The sequence below is a fragment of the Amblyomma americanum genome, chromosome 9, assembly GCF_052857255.1.
Source record: "Amblyomma americanum isolate KBUSLIRL-KWMA chromosome 9, ASM5285725v1, whole genome shotgun sequence".
Lineage (NCBI taxonomy): Eukaryota > Metazoa > Arthropoda > Arachnida > Ixodida > Ixodidae > Amblyomma > Amblyomma americanum.
In genome coordinates, this window is record NC_135505.1 from 43276959 (window position 1) to 43302145 (window position 25187).

Genomic DNA, 25187 nt, shown 5'->3' on the forward strand with positions numbered 1-25187 from the left:
AAGGCGTAAGCAGAAGGTAGCAGTGATACCTTACATACGCACACTCTCGCACAATCTGAGGAAGGTAGCCCAGCGTTATGACGTGGAAGTCGTGTTCTCTGCTCCTCACAAGCTGTCCAAGCCTTGCAGGATAATTTACCGGAGGCAACCCAGCAGCACGGCTGTGGAAAAAACACAGGCAGCCTTTTGTTGCATGCACAGAAGGTGTAGTTTACGGATTTCCCTTAAGTTAGGCAAAACGTATGTTAGACAAACAGGGAGATTCGTAAACGTGAGGTTGAGAGAGCATGCCAGGAACGTCAGAAATGCACGCGAGGGAAAATATTTTTAGGGTTTACTCCCAAGTCTTTGTCTTACGTGCCAAGGTTGTTGACCTTCACTTGATGGCAACTCTGTAAGCAGAAAGAGCAAAGAACGCAGCACAAGAGAAATCGCAAAATTTGAACAGATATGTAGTCTGGGAGACGGATGGGTCAGCACCGCCTCTATCGTCCTTTTCCAAAAAGAGCTGACCTATTTGAGCATGAGTGCACGATAGCCACGGTGGTAGAGAATATACATAAGAATGAATTCTTTCACAATACAAGCCGTTGAGAATAGCCCCCGTTCTTGTCGTCTCGTCTGTTTCCACGTCTTTTAGCGCTGAGTTTCTGGAAAATATAACCGTATAAGATTTAACTTGCACGTGGAAGCAACATGGAAGGAACTCCTCATTCGTGAGTAATCCCTGCATGCGTGTCGAGAATAAGTGAAAGGCGAAGCTTTCGTCTCTTACGAAATGAAATTTCCTGGAAAGAAAACATTCACTATATCTGAAACGTTGGACGCATAAGTACAAATTAACCGGTTAAGGGAACTTAACATATTATCTCGTTTCAAATTACCACAACTCTAACTTAGTTCTGCAAACCCCAGGGCAGCGAGTGTGCTTCTGACTTTTCTTCTTTGAAATGGTAATACCGAGCATTCAGACAGCCGTTTCAGCCAACGGGATGTGCATCTCATAGGGCTATATACTTTCTACAAAGCCCGAACAGTTGACTCGGACGGTCGAGAGTAGCGCAAGTGCTTCTCTGTGGTCTGCCACGCTAAAGCAGCTTAATTTTTTTTTACAGGTAAAGCTACACTACATTTATGATTGCGAACTCGATATATATATATATATATATATATATATATATATATATATATATATATATATATATATATATATATATATATATATATATATATATATATATATATATATATATATATATATATGTATATATATATATATATATATATATATATATATATGTATATATATATATATATATATATATATATATATATATCAGTCACCGAAACCAAGGTGCATAGGGGGATGTTTACTTTTTTTATTGTGTAGTGCTAATCACTGGGTTAATAATAATTAGATTAATCTATCGCTTAAAGAAAATTACTTATAAGCACACGCCGTGGCGCTGGTGAACGCTCTAAAGGTTTGCTTACACCCAATAAACATAAATACCAACGAGAGCAGCACATTGGACAGCCGTCACCGTAGCTCAGTTGGTAAGAGCACCGGACGCGATATTCGGAGGTCGTGGGTTCGGATCCCACCCGCGGCATTGTTGTTTTTCTGCTGCTTTAGAAATAATTTTCTTTAAGCGATAGATTAATCTTAGCATTATTAACCCAGTTATTAGCACTACACAATAAAAAAAATATAAACACCCCCTATGCACCTTGGTTTTGGTAACTGTTGGCTCCCTTCATAAGTTTGTCAAAAACGAGTCCCTCATCACCTTTACCTTTTCTGCTATATATATATATATATATATATATATATATATATATATATATATATATATATATATATATATATATTAAGGAAGCCAACAGTCACCGAAGCCAAGGTGCATAGGGGAATGTTTCTATTTTTTTTAATTTGTAGTGCCAATCAATCGGTTTAAAGAAAATTACTTAGGAAGCAGCAGAAAAAACAACCATGTTGCCGGTGGGATCCGAACCCACGACCTCCGAGTTTCGCGTCCGGTGCTCTTACCAACTTAGCTATGGCGACGGCAGTCCAATCTGCTTCTTTCGTGGGTATTTATGTTCACTGGGTGTAAGCGAACCTTGAGAGTGTTCACCAGCGCCAACCTCGTCCATAGCGGTGGACGTAGCACGTCCTGTAATACCGCGAGTGTGACGTAGAACATCTAACGGCGAGGGCGGAAACTGTGAGAGAGCCCTCTTATGCTACCTATGGCAACAAGACTGCCAGAACCGACACCCCGTTAAGCTATTAGCAGACAAGGTAATGGAAATGAGGGGCTCGTTTGACAAACATATTATGTCGCCTCTGCTACGTTTGCCTTCTCTTGGAATCCACTGCGTTCCCCTTAAGGATAGCGGTTATCTTGCCTTCACATTACATGCCCGGCCCAAGCCCATTTCTTCCTTTTGATTTTGACTTGGTTGTCATTAAATGTGTTTGTTGCCCCGCCAACTATTCCAGCTTCCGGTCTCTTAACGTTACACATTTTTTTTTTTGCTTGGCTCGCGGCGTTGTCGTTCAGTTAAACTGAACCCTTTTCATTAGCCTCCACGTTTCTGCCCCGTTGGTGACTACCGGTAAAATACAGCTTGCACTACGTCTTGCACTACGTCACAGTACACTTTTATTTTCAGGGATATTGGTAAACTCAATTCATTATCTAAAAGCACCTGCCATATGCGCTGCACCCTATTCCTATCCTTCTAGTTATTTCCCTTTGATGATCCGGATCAGCTGTCACTACCTGCCCTAAGTAGACATATTCCTTTCCCACTTCCAGCACCTCGCTGCAATTTTGAACTGTTGTTTTCTTGCTTGACTGTTGAACACTAATTTGGCTTTCTGCATATTCATTTTTAGACCCAACGTTCTACTCTGCCTGCATAAATAAAAAATCACGTTTGCAGTTCACCTCCTGAGTGACTAAGCGAGCCTATGTCATCAGCGAATCGATGATTATTTAGGTATTGTCCATTAACTCTTATCCCCGACAGTTTCCACTTCAAGCTGCGAAATACCTATTGTAAACAGGCGATGAATAACATTGGCTAGAACGTGCCTCCTGGCCAGGCGCCCTTCCTTATTAGAATTTTTTTGCTGCCTTTATGGAGGACTCTGGTAGCTGTGCAGCTGTTATATATATCTTCCAGTATTTTGACATAATGCTCTTCAACACTCCTTCTAGACCGAGATTCTGCATCGAAAGATTGACTGCGTAGGTTTCCACTGAGTCAAATTCTTTATCGTAATCAATGAAGGCTATATGTAATGTTTGGTTATATCCTGCGCACTTCTCTGTAACCTGATTTAGAGTGTTATTTTGATCCCGTGTTTAATATTCTTTAATATAGCCTGCCTGATCATTTGGTTTATTAAAGTTTAAGGTTACTCTGACGTAGTAAAAACCTTTAAAATTCCTAAGTAAATACCTAGAAAGCATGGCCTGGTGTCGCGATCGACCGCAACCTCTTGAATGATAGACCCAATTATGCTTCGGCCTTCAGTCCAGAGGTGCTGCGGAGCAAATGACTAATGCGGTGGGCAGATCTCTGAAGCAGCGTAGGGTGCTGAAATCTCTGGCTTCTAAGCCTTCTCCAGTGAAATTGGTCTAGTAATGCTATTCTACAAAATAGCCGCTAGTCCCATTTAGGCATTTTTATTTACCACTTCTGCTTTCGGATTTCCAGTTGTTTTCTCTTTCTCGTTTTCTTTTTCGCCTTTTACTTCTGTCTACAGATCACCGCACATTGCCTCCTTGTGGTCACCTGCGAGCCCCTCTGAAGCTCTTGGGAATGCTGGACCCAACTCCCTCTTTCTTTTCTCTTTCTTATTTCTTAATCTTTCTTGGAGCTCGCCACCCTCCAACTCACCTTTGCCCAACCGTCATTTGTGCTTTTTTTCTAATTGGTGTTTCTTAAATTTTTAGCTTGGGCGTTCGCCCATTTTTTTTGTATTTTCATGTGGTCTTGCATGCAATAATATTAGGTTTTGTGCGTGTTTGCTCTCACATTTTTTTGTTCTTTTGTACTTCTTGAGAGTTTTGCAGTAGAGGGTATTAAATGGAATGCCATAAACTCCATGTCGTTAGGAGCACAGATGAAGCGTACAGAGTGCTAAAGAGTGGGCCCGTACTTTGGTATCGTGAATTAGCCGTCTCGTGGCGCAGGGGTTCTCTCGAAACCGGGCTCCGTTGGGTAGCGTGTCCGAGCCTTTGGGTTGAAGAAATGTGAAGCTTGAAGCTTGAGATAACGAAAAACAAACGGGTTTAGTGGCACATTTGACGAAACTTGATTACATTATTTAGAAGCAAACAGAAAGAGCAAGCAGTAAAATATTAAAATTTCATAGCGTCGAGCAACTGGATGAGCCTTGTCGTCAGGGCCCAGAGCGATCGTTCGTACTCAGGACACTCGTTAAATACACTGAGGCCCCGCCCCTTTGCCGACACGAGACACGGATCGGAAGAGTCGCCACACATAACAAACCCAGCCCCGTGGGAATGGGTGAGGAGTATACGGATGTCCGCTACTTCGCCCATAGCTGTACGTCAATCGAAACCAGGCACTTGCCAGTCACGGTTATTTTTTGCAATGCGCCTTTTCCCGCTCCCTTTCGTCGTCTTGTCCATCGTGGGTCACGTCTCGCGGCGAACACGACATAGGGAAGCGTGGGAAAGATTCCGCAGGTAGTTTCCCAGAGACATCTTTTTTCCTTTTCGTAGGGTGAACAAGAGGTCAATCGAAGTGTCCACAGCAGGGTTATAGCATCTTCCTCAAGCTCCAGACGAAGCTCGGCAGGTAGCAGTAGCCGCTGCTGCCCGAAGAGACGACTTTGGTGCTTGCAGACATACCATCACTTCTCCGCCGCTCGTAACATTATCTTCTTAGACGTCGAACAAATTCTTTTGAGTGTTCTATGAAACTTCAAGCACATGCCCAAGCAAGCACTCAACTCCCCTCCAAAGTAACCAGTTAAAAAGCGAGATTACTACAATCTGGTTACTATAGCTGTTGGAGAAAAGCCCACACTAAACAAACTCTCAGGGCCCACATGTGCTGAGAGCACCAAACATGCTACTACACACATTCATACACATAAACGCATGAAAAAAATTAGGCAGCAATTTTGGATAACCGAAGAGCCCCCCGGACCAATTAGAAAGAACGGCTAAGCGCGTCCGCGTTTCATTTCAATTTGCCCTTCTTGTACTTTATGTCGAAATGATACTGCTGCAGAATCGAGATCCACCTGAGAAGGAAATTGTTCTTTGATGTCGAGGTTTGCGTCCAGGAAAGGGGACAATGGTCTGTTTGTACGATGAATTTGGCGCCTCTGAGATAGCATTGTAGTTTCTGGATAGTCCAAACAATGCAAGCGCACTCTTTTTCCGACACGCAGTACACCATCTCTTGAGAGCTCAGTTTTCGGCTCAGGTAAAGAGCGGGATGTTTGTTGCCGTCGTCCTCCCTCTGGCAGAGAACGGCGCCTAGTCCTTGATCACTCGCATCACACTGGACCGTGAATTCTCAATCGTAATCAGGAGCTTCTAAAACCGGGCCGCTATTCAGTGCAGCATTAATGTTTAAGAAGGACGCTTCCTTCTTTTTGTGCCAAACTACATTTGTCTGCTCTGTCCTGCGGAGCGCATCGGTCAGAGAACTTTCCAAATAGAATAATCACTGATATAGTGATTGTAATATCCCGTAAGCCCTAAAAATGCCTGAACGTCCGTCTTGTAGATGGGTGGAAGTAGGGAACCGGAAATGCATGGCAGCCGCTTAAAATCCTGTCCTTTAGACTGGACAAACGAAACAGACATTTTTGAGCACCATGCTCATCATTGTTGCTTGATAGCTTCCCGTTGGAGTAACGAAAGCTTAGTATCTGCTGGCGCGCTCAGTGAGCGGTACTTGTCAGTAACCTCGAGTAAGGTCTAGTGTAATTACTTAGGTTGCTCGACTGACCTGTTCAACTCTCTCTTCGATATTGGCGATAGGGTCCACTTGATTCTTGGTGACAGCATTTAATTTCCGGTAATCTACTACAGGCCTGGGGTCTTTACCCAGAGCTTCCACCAAGATCATAGAAGCTTATTCGCTTTCGGAGTGCTTGACTGCTCTTAATTCTAGCATGCGCTTTACCTCCCTATCAAGGATATCTCTCTGCCTTTGAGAGAGTCGATAGCACCTTGACCACACTGGCTGCTCGGTATGTAAGCTCAATATCATGCTCGATCAAATTAGTTCTTCCCGGCCGGTCTACGAAGCAGTCATAAAACTCTGCTATCAGTTCGCCCAGATCAGACAACTGTGATTCTTTTAGTTCTCCCTCTCCGCTCAGTCCTCGTGAGAACGTCATGCGCGCTGCTTTCCTCTCTGCTTAGACAGATAAGGTTGTCTTCCATCTCCTCAGGCAGGTTCAGCATTAAATTAATCGCGGCCTCCCTCTGCACGCAAGGCTTCGCTAGGTTGCAATGGTAAATGCGCGCTTCTTTACGCCTTCCCGGAGTTTTCAGCATGTAGTACGTGTTAGAGAGCTTGACAGTTACTTCAGCAGGCCCTTCCCATTGTACTTCGAGCCTATTCTGCCTTGAAGCTCTCACCAACATTACCTTGTCACCGATACAAAACGTCCTTTGACGGGCTGTCCGAACATAGTAGTCCTCAGAACGAGCGTGGGCTGACGTAATGCTGGCCTTCACGAGTTCTTTATTGTTATTTAGACAATCCAGCAGAGTCAACACGAACTCTACTACTGTCGGGTCCTCTCCGTGCCCTTCCCAGGCTTCGTGTACCATTCGCAGAGGTGGACGCAATGCCCTTGCGTACCCCAACTCGGCGGGGCAATATCCAGTTGATTCATGCGGCACGGACCGCAAAGCAAAAAGTGCTGCAGGTAGGCATGCGTCCCAGTCGCGCTGTTTTCCTAGCACAATCTCCTAAATACGCGATTTAGAACAGAATGCCACCTTTCTACGCTGATGCACTGAGGATGATGGATAGAGCTGCGCACTATCTTAATGCCGCATCGCTCTAGAAATGAGTTGGTGAGGGCACTCGGGAGTACACTACCCTGATCACTTTGGATCTCGGAAAGCGATCCAACTGGGGCAAAGACTGATAACAGGGAATTCACCACACTCACTGACGTCATCTCGCGCAGCGTGGCAGCATCTGGAAACTTCTTGGTTGGGCGTAACATGGTGAGGATATAACGACAACCTGACTCTGTTACTGGGAGTGGCCCAACTATATCTGTCCCCAAACGGTGGAACGGCTCAGTAATGATTATTACTAAAACCATTGGCGCTTTCCACTTATCTCGCGCCTTTCCTACCCGCTGACATGTGTCGCGCGACCTTACAAAACGCTCCATGTCCTTAAAACATCCGGGCCAACCGTATTCTTGTAAAAGCCTCTGCTCCGTTTTCTTGATTCTCAGGAGGCATGGCCAGGAATTGCCATGAGAAAGTCGCAGTCTTATCGGTACTTTTTTTTCACTTTTTTTTTATTTATTGATTTTTGTTGCTTTACAATTGTACGCAAACACTGCTCGGACCCATAGCCAACGGCTAGTAACGGGTCCAATAGAGAAAATGTATACAAGCATGCAGGCAACAATATACCAAAATAAAGTAAGCAAGTTAGTAAAAAAAGGCTATACATCACTCTCAACACTTGTAAGAGTATCAACAAAAGAAACACATATATTACAGATTATATAAACTAAAAACTTACAGATCAAACAAAACGCATAGAACTTACACAAAAATTAAGGCATCACAAAAAGCTAGAGGAAAATAGTTGTTAACTATTTACAAAACATCACAAGGGTACAACACACGAGAGGAGGATAAAATGATTTCAGTGCACACTTTTTAATCACAAAACACTTTTAGAATAGACGCAAATTTATAAATCTATAAATAAATCAAGGTATCAGGTTTCTGCTACAAGCAAATAATATCAGACGACTAGAAAAAAAAAAGAATGAAAGTATGAATTCAAAGTGTGTCATTCTTTATAAGGTAATAATTTTTTATTCCAATGGAAAAGTTGTAGGCAGTCTTTAGGTCATGTGGTAGATTATTCCAAATTTTTGCGCCCGTGAACTCTAGGAGACGCTCTCCATATACATTTCTTTTCACTGGCAAATTAAAATTGCCGTACGTGCGGCTCCGTGTTGAAAGTGGCGGGATGTTAAAGATTGATATATCAAACGGAAGGTTGTTTGTTACTATTTTATAAACACATTCAGCAGTTCTTTTCTCACGAAGTAAATTGAGTGGTAAGACGCGTAGTTTAGTAAATAGTGCCTTACTGTGTGCAGTGTAACTAGAAAATGAAATTATTCTAAGTGCTCTCTTTTGTAACTTTTTAATAGGCTCTAGGTATGTACTATACGTCCAGCCCCACGACTCGATGCAATATGAAAGGTGAGTATGTATTAATGTGAAGTATAGGACGCGCAGGATATTGGTATCAAAGTATTCGCGCGTCTGGAGAAGAGCATAACAACCGGATGCCATCTTAGTGCAAGTCGCCTCAATATGATGTTGCCAGTGTAAATGTTTATCCAGTGTGACTCCAAGGTAGGTAAAAGTATTTGTTGACTCAAGCTGGGTCTGGTTAATAGTTAATGTAATATCACTTGAAAGAATTGATTTTTTCTTTGAGTGGAACAGTATGTATTTAGTTTTCTTAGCATTGATTGTTAATTTGTTTGTGAGAAACCAGTCGGAGATTTTTTCCAGTTCTGTATTTGTTATGTTTTCAAGTTCGACCGTATGATGAGCAGTAACAACAATGGCAGTGTCATCAGCATACATGATGGCTTTGGATGAAGTTAATACTTTGGGCAGATCATTTACGTATAGTAAAAAGAGCAGCGGACCAAGAGTAGACCCCTGTGGTACCCCTGTGAGTAGGCGCTGAATGGATGACGATAAAGATTTCATTGAAACAATTTGTTGGCGGTTTGTGAGGTAGCTAGAGAAAAAGTCAAGCACCTTATAGCGAAGTCCATATATTTTTAGTTTATTTAGCATAATGTCATGGTTAACTGTGTCGAAGGCTTTTTTAATGTCCAGAAATATAACTGCTGCGAGTCTGTTATTGTGTAAAGCATCATTAATTGCCTGGGTAAGAGTCATGACTGCTGAGCTGGTGGAGTACTGAGGGCGAAATCCGTGCTGCTCTGGGCATATAATGTTATATTTCTGAAGAAACTGATGAATACGTTTGTTAAGAATTTTTTCGAATATGGTATTAATAACACTAAGTACAGAGATAGGTCTGTAACTGGAAGGGTCAGAGGAGTCGCCGTCCTTGAATACAGGAGTAACACTTGCTATCTTTAGGGATGATGGGTATGTGCTGTTGAGTATTGAATGGTTGAATAAATGGCATAATATGGGTCCTAGAACATCAATATTTTCTTTAATTACCTTCACAGGAATGCCATCGTAGCCTGCCGCCTTGTTTGTAACTAAATCCATAACAACACACATCACTTCAGTTAATTCGACTTCGTGCAGAAAGAAAGAGTTTAAAACTGGCCGCGGAAGATCACTGCTAGTACTTATATCAGGAAGTTTCGATGCTAGATCAGGGCCAACTTTGGTGAAAAATGTATTAAAGTCTTCTACTGTCTGCTCAGTTATATTGGAGGGAAGTACAGAACGTTTTTTAAAGTTATGTGTCGCCTGATTTACAATTTGCCACATTTCCTTTGAATTCCCAGTGGCGGCTTTAATTCGGCGTGCAAAATATTCCTTTTTGCGGGCTCTCATTAACGACACTGATTTATTACGTGCGCATTTGAACTGGTACAAGTAGTACTGGTTACTTCTATGATGTAGCCATTTGTGATACCAATAGTCCTTCTTTAATACGTTCAAAATTTCTTCTGTCATCCACGGACAAATTGGCTTGTAACGCCTCGAGGCTGTTGTACTTCGGCTACTGTTTTTTATTAGATCCACAAGGGTTGTAATCAGGTTAGAGAATTCTATATTAACATCTTCATGATAGATTAGGTCAGTATTGAGTAATAACAACTTTTTGCGGAATGATTCATAATCTAGCTTAATGTCAGTTCTCGATTTATTCTCTTTTATTGCAGGAGGTGTGTCTACGTTAAGGAAAATCGGCAGGTGATCCGAAATTGGGGTTTGATATACACCTGCGTGTGCGCCTGTGTCAATATTTGTCAGTGCATGATCGATAGATGTTGCCGAAAAAGTGGTTATACGCGTCGGAGAATTAATCAAATTGCGAAAGTTGTATGACTGAAGTAGATATGTATAATCCATGGTGTTCCTAGAAAGTGTGTCAATATTAACGTCCCCAACGATTATAACTTCATTTTTGTAGTTCTTGGCTAAAGATGACAAGATTATTTCCAATTTGTCAAAAAACATGGTAAGACTTGAGCTCGGGGGTCGGTAAACTACGCCCACTACTAGTCCCCATTCAAGTTTCAGAAATAGTGCTTCAAGTTCGGGCGAACAAGATGAAACTGATGATAAGATAGTGTAATGCAGGCTATCTGTAACAAACATCGCCACACCGCCACCACGAAACTGCGAGTTCCGTGGTTGTGATAATGTCGTGTAACCAGGAATTGTTATATTTTCGTTCTTTTTCAGCCACGTTTCCGTGGTCGCTATGATTTCAAAAGACTTCCCCTGCTCAACGATAAACGAAAGTAGGGGGCTCAGATTTTTGTTCAGACTGCGAACATTACTATGAAGTATGGATATGTTTGTTCTGGAAGCCATTATGAGCTCAAGTCAGGGTTATTATCGCTTTGTGCTTGTGTCCCTTGGGCCCGGGTTATTCTTTCTAGATCTGCTTCGCAGGTCACATGAACCACCTTCGATTTTTCTGCTTTCCTCATTAATATTTTTCCTTCAGACACCCAAGCAAACTTCCAGCCGACATCGCGTTTGGTTTGGATTGCTTTCCCCAAAAGTATCTTATTTTCTGGGCACAAGTGTTCATTGACGAATATAGGATCAGTTCCTTCAAACCCAAGCATTGATACGTTTAGTCGTGACTTTTTCGCAGCAGCAAGGAATTTGTCTCGGTTGGTCCTTGAGGCAAACCGTACAATCACATTTGGTGGTCCTTTAACCTTAGTAGCTACACGATGTGCAACCTCGATGGCATGGCTGGGTAGTTCTGTAGACAAGCATGAAGCGACTGTTTCAACAACCTTGTTAAGGTCCTCACTGTCAGCAACAGGTATGCCCTTCAGTTCGAGGTTGTTATTCCTACTGTACTGCTTTAGTTCAATTAGTTGCTTCTTGGTTTCAGCGAGTTCCTTACTTAGAATCCGGTTCTCTTTCTGACACTCAAGGCCCAGTTTTTTCGCATCGTCAAGTTCTTTACGGAGAGTCTGAACTTCAGTTTTGAATTCTTCGAAGTTTTCATTCATGAAGTCCATTCCTGTTCTGACCGAGGTAAGTTCCGTCTGAATGGCAGTATTTGATGACTGCAACTGTTTTACTTCATCCTTTAGTTCAGTCATGACTTCCACGAACCTAGAAGTCATATCTGTTAGAACTCTGACTATTTCTTTTATACTGTTTGGTGTTTTTTCAGCGAAAGTGTTGGCAAATTCGGCTAAAGGATCACTTTTGCCTTCCATTATGACAGGGTGTATCTCTCCCGGCCAATTCAAACAAGGGCAATAACACTTAGAATTTCAGAGCTGCCCGGCAGCCATAGAAACATAACAGATAATAGATTTGTGCGCCCACCTGCAACAAGTGAAGACAGCGATTTAGCAGAAGTGGTAGCCACGGCTGCCTGAACCGCTCTGAATGTCCCTTGACTGGCGCTCAGTCCCTTTATATTGGCGAAGATGACGCCCCCAGTCGCTGAACTGCCGTAGCACAATGACACCTTCCGTTGCGATGGTGTCCGATGCACATGCGCATAGCTCCTGATGATTGGGCTGCTGCAGACGACCGCTTTTTATCACATGCCTGCAACAAGTGAAGACAGCGATTTAGCAGAAGTGGTAGCCACGGCTGCCGGAACCGCTCTGAATGTCCCTTGACTGGCGCTCAGTCCCTTTATATTGGCGAAGATGACGCCCCCAGTCGCTGAACTGCCGTAGCACAATGACACCTTCCGTTGCGATGGTGTCCGATGCGCATGCGCATAGCTCCTGATGATTGGGCTGCTGCAGACGACCGCTTTTTATCACATGCCTGCAACAAGTGAAGACAGCGATTTAGCAGAAGTGGTAGCCACGGCTGCCGGAACCGCTCTGGGGGACGACTAATTGGTCTCGCTCCACTCCACTCTTATCTTTGTATAAGCGTTAAAGCACACCGCCTCTCATCTGGAAAGCATATTTCTTTTTTTCCCTTACTTTTTCTCTGCAGCTTTCTGATCTCCTGTATCGTCGGGTCGTTTGATTGTTCCATACCTAGCTCTTCTTGGTTCGCACTCAGCAGCGCCGTGAAAGTGCTTGAAACTGGCGGCAAAAAACACCCTCTAGGATCTCCTCATTCCGTGGTTCGTCATGCTTACTGCTAGGCTGACAGGTCTCGGGTGCCTCGTTAGCATGATTTTCTGAACCTTGTTCATTCATTTCTGCCCCAAGTTTAACGGCTGTTTCCTCCGCAGTGAAATACTCAGGACTATGCTATGTTGCAAGTTCCCGCGTCTTCGAACATGTTAGGGCCTGCACAACTCTTTCTCCAAAATGGATCCCCTTCTGCCGTGCTAACATATCCAAATTGTTGGAGAACAAATACGGATAACATTTAGGTACCTTTCCTGAAACTGCGGCTTCGGTTGTAAGCGCACCAAAAGGGCCCTCAATTAACACTGTCGCTATAGCACACGCTTTGTTCTTCCACCGCCTGTCGGGTCCATAAATATTGGCCTGTGTAATCGGATGGCTACACATACGACGGATGGACAACATCCACCGTTGCGGCTGAGTCGCGCAGCACCTTGCATTGGTTCCCGTACACTGCATGGTCAAGCAAGTAAGGTTCCAAGAGCTTGAAGTTTTCATCGCAGCTACTGACATACGAGAACACGAGCTTTTTTGGCAGTTCACTGCTATATGACCCGGCTCATTGCATCTGTACCAAGTGAGCGGCCTAATAACCTCTAACGGGACTTATTCTTTCTGCGCTTTGACCACTTTTGCATCCTTCTCATTGTCTTTTTTTCTTTGAGGTTTATTGGAAGAAACCCTTCTTTCATCTTTCTCGAATAGAGCTCCCAAAGTGCCTCACGTGACGGTAATTCCCACTTCTCCCGAAATTACGTTGTTTACCAACTCTAGTGTTGTTGCTCCACTGCCGGCGCGGAGCGTAATCCTAAATGAGTTCGGCACTTTTTTTCGCAGACGTCAAGTTGTCCCGGTCCTGTAGCCAATTTATTTCCTCTTCAGGAAGGCAGTTGCAAAACTGCTTCAACCAAATCCTCTCCACTACAGCGTCACGGTCACTATATGGCTCTGTGCTTTTTAACCACTCAACCAAGTTCACTTGCAACTTGTACAAAAATCGGGATAGGCCTCGATCCTCGACTTCTTAGCTCCCCGAAATCGCAGCCTGAACGCCTCGGCGCTAAGTGTATAGTTTCGTGCAAGGCAAGCCTTGACCTTCTCGTAGTTGTCCGCGTCCTCCTTGCTGAGCCGCGCTGTAATCTCCGCTCCATCGCAGGGCAGAACCATCAGTTGCCTATGAGAGCAAGTGTCTCGACTGCAGTACAGTCTCTCGCACTTTCGTCCAAAATTTGCTAGATACAGCAGACCGCTATCTCCTAATACCACATGGCTGCATGTGCCTAGACATTCTGAACTCTGCCTCCTTGTTGAGAAGAGGTGCCACTTGCTCGGGACGATTGCCCGGTCTCTTACTCAACTCCACTTCTAACTTACGGAGCTCTATCGCCCATTCGGGTATTTTTTGTAACCCTCTCTTTAATGATCACGAATCTTTTCCTCTTGTTCCCGCTCTTTCTTTTGTCTTGGCTGCTCTTCCTTTTTTGTTCTATGAGGCTCCACGCTTCACTGAGCTCCTCATCATATGCCCCCAAATCAGTGAGTGCCTAAAAAATCATGGGTTTTCGCGCCAAACCCTTTGTATAGATCCCCAATTCCTCACGCAACAGCAACAGGTCCGGCTTGTGCAGCTTCTGTAGGTTCATGATAGTTCTGAGTCTAGGCTAATTCTAGAACAACAATGCAAAAATGCCAAACCTCTAGGATTTAACCACAGCTGTTAACCAATTCTAAATTTTAACCCGCTTTTAGAATCTGGTCCACGTCAGAGGAAAGCCAAGCACTCAACCACACATGTGATCACGTCCAGAGACAGCTGCTCTCTCGCTGGCCAACCGTTGTTGCCGCTTTCAGGTTCCGATCTCACCGCTGGTCACCAGTTGACATGGCGCAGGGTTCTTTCAAACCCGAGCTCCATTGGGTAGCGTGTCCGAGCCTTCGGGTTAAAGAAATGTGAAACTTGCAGCTTGAGAAAAGGAAAAAAAGGATTTAATGGTCCTTTTGAAGTAACTTGATTAGATAATCTTCAAGGAAACAAAATGAGCAAGAAGTCAAATATTAAAATTTCATAGCGTCGAGCGACTGCATGCGCGTTGTCGTCAGGTCCCAGAGCGATCGTTCGTACTCACGACTGTCGCTAAATACCCTGAGGCTCCGCCCCTTTCACCACACGAAAGAAAGATCGGAAGAGTCGCTGCACATAGCACGCGGAGCCCCGTGGGAATGGGCGAGGAGGATACGGAGGTCCGCTACTTCGCCCAAAGCTGTAAGTCCATCGAAACCAGGAACTTGTGAGTCACGGTTAATTTCGGGAATGCGCCTTTGCCCACTTCCTTTCGTCGTCTTGTCAATCGTGGGTCGCGTCTTGCGGCGAACCCGACATAGAGGAGCTTGGGAAAGATTCCGCAGGTATTTTCTCAGAGCCATCTTTTTTTCTTTTCGTGGGATCAACGAGGGTTCATACGACGTGTCCCCAGCAGGGTTGTAACAACGGACAGTGAATTATGGGTGGGATTTTTCATCAACCTCTATATAGGTGGAAACATAGATGGTTTGTATAGTATTAACGAGGTGGCAGTAGTTACGTAATTCACTTTGATAAGAGGTAGAAACTGAACGTTCTGCACGCATTTGTGTCTGCATCAAGCCATGCCAGCCAAGTGATTGAAAACTCCAATGAAGGCGTAGCATAGGCACTGAGCGAAGTGAAAGCACAGTAGACTGTACTGTTGGGCCACTTCAAATGTCAATGCAGGACAGAAATAGGCTGGAGATCAGGCAGGAGGCTACTGTGGCATAGGCAGTTGGGATATCAGGAGAGAGTCGAGCTCACAGAGAGAAATTATTTCCGGATCATGAGCACCTTGCTCTGGACACAAGAGGCCAGGAAGTGAACGGGGAAGAGAGCCAATGGTAAGACTGTAATTTAAATAGAAGTCATAATATGTGCTCACCCACGCATTGCACAGGATGTGGAGGTCCTCGGAGAGACACGTTCTCGCGATGGATAGTTCAGGATGGTAGTCTTGAGATGAAGAGGGAACGGAAGAAACTAGTGAGGTGGAATCCCAATACCGAGTTAGCTGTAATAAAACTAGAATTCCGGAGCTCACTGCATAACAGATTCTCTGCTTTATCTGAGCTCGACGATTCTAATGCTCAAGCAATGAACAAAATTCTCACAGCTCTAGCAGGAGGCAGAAGATTGGTAAAGAAATACCCGAATATGAAAGCGTTGAACCCCACAGACATAATGAAACTGGCAGAGCCATCAAAGATAATTAGTAAGCTCAAGGTATCAGATAGAAGCAAGTTCATAATAGACTCGTGAAATCTCTCAAGAACGAAGGTAACATAAAAGGCGCGAGTAAGAAATAAGGCATAGAGAAAAAAGGGACGTTTGTGATAAGAGATAAAGGGGGAAATGTGATTGGCTATATAAATAGGACAGTAAAGGTAGCCGAAGATTCTTACACAAATCTATACAGTAGACAATGTAATCAGGATGTTCATGAGGCAGTCGGTAGCCCACAGCAATGGGACATCCCGCCAGTAAAGAAAAAATCAATTAAGAAAGCCTTAGGAGTAGCGAAAAGGGGGAAAGCAGCTGGCGATTATCAGGAAACAGCAGATGTGCTGAGGACAGCAGACAGATTGTGATAGAACAAATATCTAACCTGTATAAGCAACAGCTTATGACCACCAGCGTACTTGAAGCTTGGAAGAACGCTAACCTGATCCTAAACCATAATAAAGGAGCGGCCGGTTACATTAAAATTTACAGACCGGTAAGCTTGCTGTCCATTGCCTACAAAGTATTTACTCAAGTAATCGATAACTGAGTCAGGACAAAAAATAACGCCTCAGTCAACCAGCATATCAGGCAGGCTTTTTTAAAGGCTGCTCGCCAATAGACCATACTCTTAGTTTTGATAAGGTGATAGATCAATTCGCAAAATATGACCAACTCCTATATATAGCCTTCACAGACCGCAAGAAAGCATTTGACTAAGTAGAAACCTTAGCATTCATGCAGAAAATGCGGAATCAGGATTAGAAAAGACATAAATAAGAATACTGGAAGACATCTATAACGGCTGCGCAGCCTCAATAGTCCTCCGTAAAGTCACAAATAAAATTCCTGTAAGGAAAGGCGTTAGGCAGAGAGACTGAATCTCGTCAGCGCTGTTCGTGGCCTCTTTACAGGAGGTAACCACAAGCCTGCATTGGGAGCTCCTGGAGATAAGCGTTGATATAGAAGAGGCTTAGTAATTTGTGATTCGCTGAAGACATTCATTTGCTAAGTTACTTATGAAATGAAGTGCAAACCATGATCAATGGCTTAGGCATTCAAGAAGAACGGTCGGTCTAAAGAGTAATATATAGAAAACAAAAGTAATGTTCAACACTCTCGGAAGGGAGCAGTGGCTTACAATTATTAGCTAGCTGCTGGAAACGATAAGGGCATACGTGCAATTACGGCATTTACTGACCACAGTTCCGGATTGCTGGAAGTGAGAAGAACAATAATAGCGTGTGGCAAATTTGGAGGTTCTCTCTGGTCATGAATGAAAGTTACTAGTATCCTTCAAAGTAGAAGTTTGCAACAGCTCTATGTTAACGGTACTCACCTATGGATAGAAACATAGAGGATAATGACTAGGGTTCCAATTAAGTTAAGTACTGCGCAACGATACATAGGAAAGAAAATGAAAGGTTTAACTTTAAAAAACAGGAGGAGTGGGAAAGGGAACACCGGTTAATGACATGCCAGTAAAATGTAGGGATTCTTAAAATGGGTTTGGGCAGGAAATGTAATGCGAAATCTAGGCAACCAATAGTCGTTAGGGTAACGGACAGTGTTCCAATAGTAGGCAAGCGTAGCAGGGCTGGAAGAGATTAAGTTAGAGGGGTTTTGAAATAAAAGCAATGCGCATTTCGTCTGACTTTCTGCTGTGGTGTCTGCTTTGTGCATCGTGCTTTTTCAAAACAATGCACCAACTAGCTCCCGCTGAGTGTATTACTAAGTTAGGGGGGGGGGGGGGGGGGGGGGTAATGTGGCCGCATCTGGAAAGGGACATTGTGGATTTGACAAATACGGGAGAGGTCCTTGCTTGGAAGGGGTGCAGTTAGGCTAATTATGATGATGGTATCTATGATACGGAGAAGTCTAAGGTTCACGGGAAAGTTTTTAACGCTGCTTCTTGTCTAGGAAAGCAGTAAGTTCATTATGATACTCATCTGTGAGTACCACATTATGTGTAGTATGCTTAGCAGGATACATGAGATGTCACCTAAGGTATAGGTTAATTGCCGCGCAACTAGTGCCCAAAAAAATTGCTTGGAAGGTGTAACTTGCAACCAAAGAGCTCTAACTGCTAAAATATTTCTTTCTTGACGTATATATTATACCATGGCCTAAAACACAAATTTATTTCTTGAAATCAGTGGCCATGAACAATATGCGTAATGTTAAAAAACTATTATGTGCGCGGCTTCTGCTACTGTGGCTAAGAAGTGGTAGCGGCCCGTTTCCGACCACTGAGTGTATACGGTGGTATCCTATATGTAGCCATTCCTGTAGGAGGAAAGGCTAAAAATCATGCTGGTAAGCCAACACACTTGGCTTAAGCATGAAGGTACAAGAATTGTTTTTTTTTTTACTGGGCTCTTATTTTTCACTTACTGACGGAATATCTGGCAGAAATGAAAGGTGGACCTCATAAATTCGAAACAATATGCAAAGAAACAAGAACGATAACGCTAAAGAGCTTTTGTTCTCGCAGTATCTTATTAGACAAAACCCCTATTTCGCATATTCAATATCAGGGGGAACTTCATTTGATGGGAATAAAGCGTTACACAATGTAAAACGAACCAAACCACATTGCTGCCTTGCTGAAACTTCATTCTGCCCGAGTTGGCTAATGCACTGATATTTTAACTATTCCTGTAGGAGCATGCACCAATGTGATGTTTGCAGCTGGTCGTGAGTAGTAGCCATGTGGCTGCTTAAAATTAAGGAAACACAGTTATGCTCGGTGCTGTAGTTCAAGAAATCTAGGCAGTCACAGATAGCATGTGCTGCGATGCAAAACAATTACGACAATCAGTTGCTCATATTTCAGGTGACATTACCCGTCTTATTCCTCGGGAGAATCAAGCAGCGGCGAACCCCGCAGCGCCGAAAGCACAGAGAGAGTCAGAGGGCAGGAGCTCCGCGAATTTTCTTAAACTTATGGGCGGGGCAGCTAGCACGCCAAACGTTTTGAGTTTAACCGCTGGCGCCAACGCCATTTTCTAAAGTGTAAAATGTGGTGTGGGTATTACTAAAAGCCCGTCAACGATTTGTGATTCGCGCTTGGTGTCATTCAACACTGGAATTACAAAATCGGAAGAGCTTTCTATATTTGTAAGACTCCATTTTTTAAAGTCCAGTTTCTCTTTTGCGGAAACAGCTTCTTTAACGAGAGTCTTTCTTCTAGAAAAAATCAGTACTGAGAAAGGATTTATGTGTGCTAGCAGTTGTGAGTTTCAATTTAAGGGGCCATGTTTTCGGCACAAAATTATTACCTTACGATTCCATTGTCAGGAAACGCTTCAATGCGAGGCCAATAGCCCTCCGATATTACTACTGAAAACGCCTGTTTCTGAGAACAGGCAACTGCGAGAAATCAGCTGGTGTAAGAATAGCCGGACTGGGAATGTAAGAAGTTACTTTCTTGGTGCGTTTTGCAATCAGATTGTCTGGTGAAGTGAACAGATTAAGTAGACTGTGCTCTTAGACTTACGGTCTTCCGCGTCATGGTTTTCTATTTTAAAGCAAAAGCCTTTATTGGCTCATACTCCCGGTCAAGATCCTGTGCGTCCGTTACATCCTGGAACACCCCCCCCCCCCCCAACCCCACAGCCGCGCACACCTTCCTCGCCCCCCAGCGAGAGGTGGCAGCACCGAAGCGCATGCACAGCTGACCATAGCAGCAGCGACGTAACCTGCGACTACGCGCAGCGTTGGCGCTCTTTGGTGAGACATGTCGATGCAGTCGAGTTAGTGAGTTGGATGGCTTTCAAGCGGCTCAGTGATTCCGCAGAAAGCGGTTCGGACAAGCCCAGGAAGGCGGATTCCCCCAACACCAAACTGCCGAAGATCAATGAACGAATGCGTCAACGGGCTCGAGGCTTCTGCTGGGATTAAGGCGAGAGAGGCCTGCCCATTCGACTGTGGGCGCCACGCACAATGTCATGGAAATCGGCAATGGAGGGCCCACAGGATTTCGACGAAGACACTTTAGATTTTACAAAGTGTTCTCCTAAATTTTCTGCTTCTGTTTGATGTTTTTTTTTTCTTTTTGCCACATCTCGCTCGGGGGAGTTTGCGCTGATTAATGTGGTTTTCTTTAGGCGGATATGATGACTCACTTATAAATTCGTGCTTTAAATAAGCACACCTAACACGTCATTTACTTTTCTTTTGGTAGCCTGCATAGCTCACTAATAGTTTAGTGTGACTACATTGCTCCATAACAAACAATTTGACTTACTTCTCTCCACGCATTGGATCATCATATGGCGCACTCGCTACCACGGTTTGCCGACGCGCCCTCGGTTTCGGCGCCAAGTTTCCTCTCTTGGCACTCGCCCCTCGCCTGGGAGACGTCGCTGCGCATGCCTCTCCTGTTATCCAGAGACTCTACTTTCTGCCTCCACCGATAGAGATTGGTTTGTGCTCAAGCGTATCGTCGACAAACGGTTCTTCTGCAAGCTTGGCTAGCTGCAGTCGCTAGAGGCTTCACACGGTGGCCACCGAGAAACACGCCGCCACTTTCTGCTAATGGCACTCATACTAAATATGCAGCAGAAATGCTAAGCATAAATACCCCCGAAAGGATAACATTGAGCAGCCTTCGTCGTAGCTCACTCGATAGCTCACTGGACGTGATATTCGGAAGTCGTCGGTTGGGACCTGCCCGGCGACATGTGGCTGTGTTTCTTCGGATTTCTAGTCAATTATCTTTAAGTAATTACTCCATTATTCTTGCGTTGATGAACCCCACAAATGAATATGAAAAATATCTCTTATGCTCCTTCGTTTCGGTGAAATTTTTCTTCGGTAATGTATGTCATAAACAGCACCCTCTTTTCACTTCTCTTGATATCTCGAACTAGTTGGTTGTTCGTCATGAATAAAAACCTCGCGAACTTCACTTTCACAAAGAAAGGAAAGACGAAACAGTGCGCTGTTTCCTCTCGAGACAGTGCCAGTTTCTCATCTTCCCTTTGTGTTTCCTTGTGAGGTTCGCGAATTTTTCTTCGTGAAGAACATAATGCTCCTCACAGCAGTAACGGACTTGAAGGAGAGCCTCAGTGCATTGGAGGCATGTTCCCCCAAATGGATGAGAGAAAACTAAAATTCGCAAAGGAATGTTTCCGGCCTGGGAGACTAAATGTAATACCAGTTTGAACGCAGGGCTCTGGTTGCTTTACTTTTCGATTCTTAATCAATAACTGTGAGAATTTCTCCCGGAATTACAAAAAAAAATATTTCTTACTAAAGTAAAACCAAAGATGTTCTCGTTAACGGTGGAAACTCCTGCCTTATTACAAAGACCATTCAGGATTTCGCTTTCATTTAATTGCTGTAGCAAGTAATGCCACTGATATCAGTTTGCCGGAGGTACGAATCATGGGTTTGAATATTTTTTACAGTGCTTTCGATGTATCGAGAACTGGACGATAAGGCCGTGCTGAAAATTAGAAATATTATGTACCCAGTGCACAACATTTCTTGTTTTTTAATGGCAATTAAAAACAATACATTGCACTAAATAAATAACGCTATCACACTAAGGCGGTACGTTTGTTCTCCCTCGCCCGATAAAGCAGCAGACCTAATTCTTGAATGAGCTGTCAGGGGAAATACCGGCCGCAACGGTGTAGTCAAGCAATTTAAATGAACCTGATAGTCTATATTGTGTCGAAGCGCAATGTTTACGGTCTTCTCAGTTCTAGCATGACTCGCGCTTTTCTATTACTTGAATTATACAGGGTGAATAACAGATGTTCGCTCTGTCATGGTAGGGTTAATAAATGAAGACGCTCCGATAATTCATTATTTTTGAAATTTCTTACATTGTTTGTTGACTATAATGTGCTGAACTAATCTTTGGTTTTATATGTGTATAATTCCAGGTGGCTGAAAAGGAACACCGCCCAGTAATGGAGGCTGTTTCCGAAGAGGTCAGGAGTGCCATTGTAGTAAGTACGGGTTTCTTCTGCTGGTTCTATACTTTTAATAAGACATGTTTGGAAAAAGTTTTATGTCAATTATAATGATATGGATGAAAAGCTTTCCTAAGAGTTTGGCCGCTGTGTTGTCAGGATTGCATAGACAAGATTATAGAAGGTAACATTAAACATAAGGCATTTTTCACCTCGCAAGCTAGAGAATAATAAGTTGATGGTTTGATAAATAGTTTATTTGCTTAATCATACTGTTAACCCTTTAGTCAGGTTGTAGCGACCTTCATCGCGGCACCCCGCCTCCTGTGCTGGCGAGAGCGAGCTAGAATGCTTAGCTCTGGAGAGCGTGAGAATTTAATTCTGGGCAGCTGTTGAAGTCGGCGAACCGCTCGTATGCTTCGCTCCTCAGCTGGCTAGGTCTCGCCGGAACGGTGCCACTCTGAGGGGCACCACGGCATGCAGGGAGCAAGACTCCATGCAAAATGTCTACAATCTTTACAAATCTTTACAACACTGGCCTCTCAACCTCCTGCTATGTTTTGTTATGGCAGTAACGCTGGCCACCATATTTTCATAGCCACTCCATTCGCAATCACTATTGACAAAGCACCACTTCCTGAATTGGCACATACAAATGTTTCGGGCCTGCACGTTCACGCTTCAGGCAAAGACACGCCTTGGTTGACAGCTATGCGCAACAGTGTTCTAAACACATTTGGGCTCATTCGCAGAATAGCCAATGGATCTGGATGTGCCCGCTCTGATACAACTGGGTAACTTGTTCGGGCTGTCTTTTAACCTCAGCTCCTATACCCGGCTCAGTTCCAACTACTTACAATCATAATGGCCCACACTCGAAGCATTCAACCATGAAACCATGCAAGTCTTTACTGGCATACCTAGAGCAACTCCTATTTGTCTGCTGCAGGGGCGTGTGCAGCTGGCCGAATTAATTACTCAGCGACAAACCAACAGAGAGCAGAAAAGTTCCCTTCGCGTTCGAGCCTCAATCGCCTCCATCTGACTACTGTCCCATTCATTCAAACGAGCCTGCTCGCCAGTCAAGAGTTCTCTTTGCCGTAACCACCAGCTCCTTGTGTGAAACATGATCGTGGTATCCTTTATATAGATGTCGCCATAAACCCATCGGGGCGATCAACTGCTTTAATAAGTCCAACACACTCTTACTTCTACAGCCCCCAAAGCTACTGTTCTGACACTTCATGTCCTCTAGCCTTCGACTGCGAAAAATTGTAAATTCCATAGCAGCTTTACTTGTCGACCCTCCTTGTAACCAGGTGCACCTATTTACTCATTCTCAAGTAGCTCAGAAGCGCCTAAAAAAGTCCGTGGTACCCTTAGGGTTTCCCAGGCCATATATGCTACTTGTAAATCCTACCCGTTGCCTATACTCATTCACTGGCTTCAAGCTGGCGCAGATGTACATAACTTCGCAGCTGACGTGCTATCTCGTTTAACAGACGTACCACAAATTCCCCCTACCTCCTTGCCACCAGATCCACTTCTGAGGAATTTAACACTTCAGCCTTCCTCAGGCAGAGTACACGTGCTGTTATTCTCACGTGCACCTACTTCCTTACCCATAACCTATCACGAGTCGAGGAGGTCTCTCTGAGGCGGCTCCGCGTCGGGGTGGCCCTCATGCCGCAGTTCGCCAGCAGTGAGAAGTGAGAAGAGTCCTAAGCCGGAAGACTGCCCTCACCGCGAACCACCAGCTTACGACACCACTGTCCACTGCCTGCTGTGGACTTGCGCAGGCACTTCGCTGGTGCACGCTCGTGTTCTTCAAGATGCAGGCCTTTCTCCCAATAATGACTGTAATTTTCATTTGTGGCTGACGAAAATTGTTAGCGCTCGAAAATTACGTGACTTTTTACACATAACCGCAGCTCATACTTTTTTAGCGTTTCATACCATTTGTTACTGACATTTTTATGCCGTGTGGCAAATTTAGCGCTACAAATAATGAAATATTATAACTATGTCATTTTGTCCCTTTAACTTTGATTCTCATTGGAAAAATCTTGAGAGAACAATTAAGCTCCTCCTGAAGGGTTATGACACGATAGCTCGAATGGGTCCCTTGACCAGCCTGTGGCCCTCTGGGTATCACTTCGCAGACGCGATCGCTGTTCTTTGCCTTTCATCATCACTTAGCGCTTAGCCTGTCCTTATAAATACAATGCTATAACATTAGAAATCCCTCCCGCGTAGGTACTCCTTCTCTGTCGTCTATATATGTTCTTCCAACGCACGAACACACGAGAAATTGGTCTTTCTCTACTTTACTTCCACAGATCGCGGAGACTCCACATACTACTACCAGCGCAGAAGTGAAGCAATGCGCCGCCGCTGGGGCAGGTGGCTGCTTGAAATAGGGCAACCGGTTGGGCTTGTGGCACCCAGGTTGCTCTTCACGAAGAACCCCTTGCGACAAATCAGTAGTTTAACTTGCATCTGCCAAGGTAAGCAGTTTCCTCGGAGTTGGATGGGAAGGTTGTGATAAAGTCACAAGGCCACGTTAGCTAGGTTGGGGGTGGTCCACCCGCTTTTTCGCTCACAACGCTGCCAGCACCGGCGGCTACGCCACGGGATATTCTGCAGGACGTGAGCCTTAACGCAACCGCGTTAACAAAGAGCGCTATCACTTACCCGTAGAAGTCGTCGCACGGGTGCACGCTGGTGTCCAAGGAGCGTCTGAGATCTTCGTCCAGGGTGAGGCAGCCGTCCCGACAAGTTTTCAGGCGGCCCAGAAGCACGACGGGCGTGACTACCAGCGTCGCCGACACGGCCGCGGACAGGCTGACCGCGAACGAGGCGTACCGTAGATAGCGACCCGCGTGCGAGGCGTCCTCTGGGGGCGAGGACTCGCGTTCGGTGTCCCCTCTGAGTGCCTGGTCCCGCGCCTGCTGGCGTCGCTCGGAGTACTCGATCCCGGGCCGCTCTCTCTGGGGCCAGCTGTCGGTCTCTTGCTGCGTGTAGAAGCGGTGTCGAGAGACCGGTAGGGGGATGCGCTTCATGGCAGTCAATGAAAGTTGCTCTTCTTTTGCACAAAGGACGCAAGATGCACAGCAGTAGAGCGTGAAGCGTCCTGTGACCAGGCACGATCTTCTTACTCTTCTTCTGCGCGTGCCAGGTCGTTGCAGGTGGCATGAGCACGCGAGATTTCATTTGCACACAAAATGCAGCGGACGCCATGATAAAGAAGAAAAATTATTACAGATGTACAAAAAAATGCGCAGAGAATTATTCGATACGATGAAAGAAATTTACTCAAGCAGTACTGGTTGCACATTTACATTTTACATTGAACGCCCCCATCGCTTCTTTGAATAGGATTTCG

General features: G+C 44.5%; 1 protein-coding gene across 1 annotated transcript; it reads right to left on the minus strand.

Moving 5' to 3' along the window:
• Window positions 1–376: 376 nt before the first annotated feature.
• On the minus strand, window positions 377–24939 carry LOC144103315 (uncharacterized). The gene is made up of 3 exons (XM_077636068.1): window positions 24497–24939; window positions 4153–4284; window positions 377–392 (listed from the first exon to the last, which is right to left on the minus strand). The coding sequence occupies exons 1-3, from the start codon at window positions 24862–24864 to the stop codon at window positions 377–379; spliced, it is 516 nt and encodes a 171-aa protein (XP_077492194.1). The 5' UTR covers window positions 24865–24939.
• Window positions 24940–25187: the final 248 nt, after the last annotated feature.

Bases quoted from the DNA above. Each gene is read 5' to 3' on its own strand.
- LOC144103315 (XM_077636068.1), bottom strand. From the start codon at position 24,864: ATGAAGCGCATCCCCCTACCGGTCTCTCGACACCGCTTCTACACGCAG. The intron at 4,285-24,496 runs GTAAGTGATAGC...CGTTATCTCAAG, and splicing joins CCGTGCGACGACTTCTACGG to CTTCAAGCTTCACATTTCTT.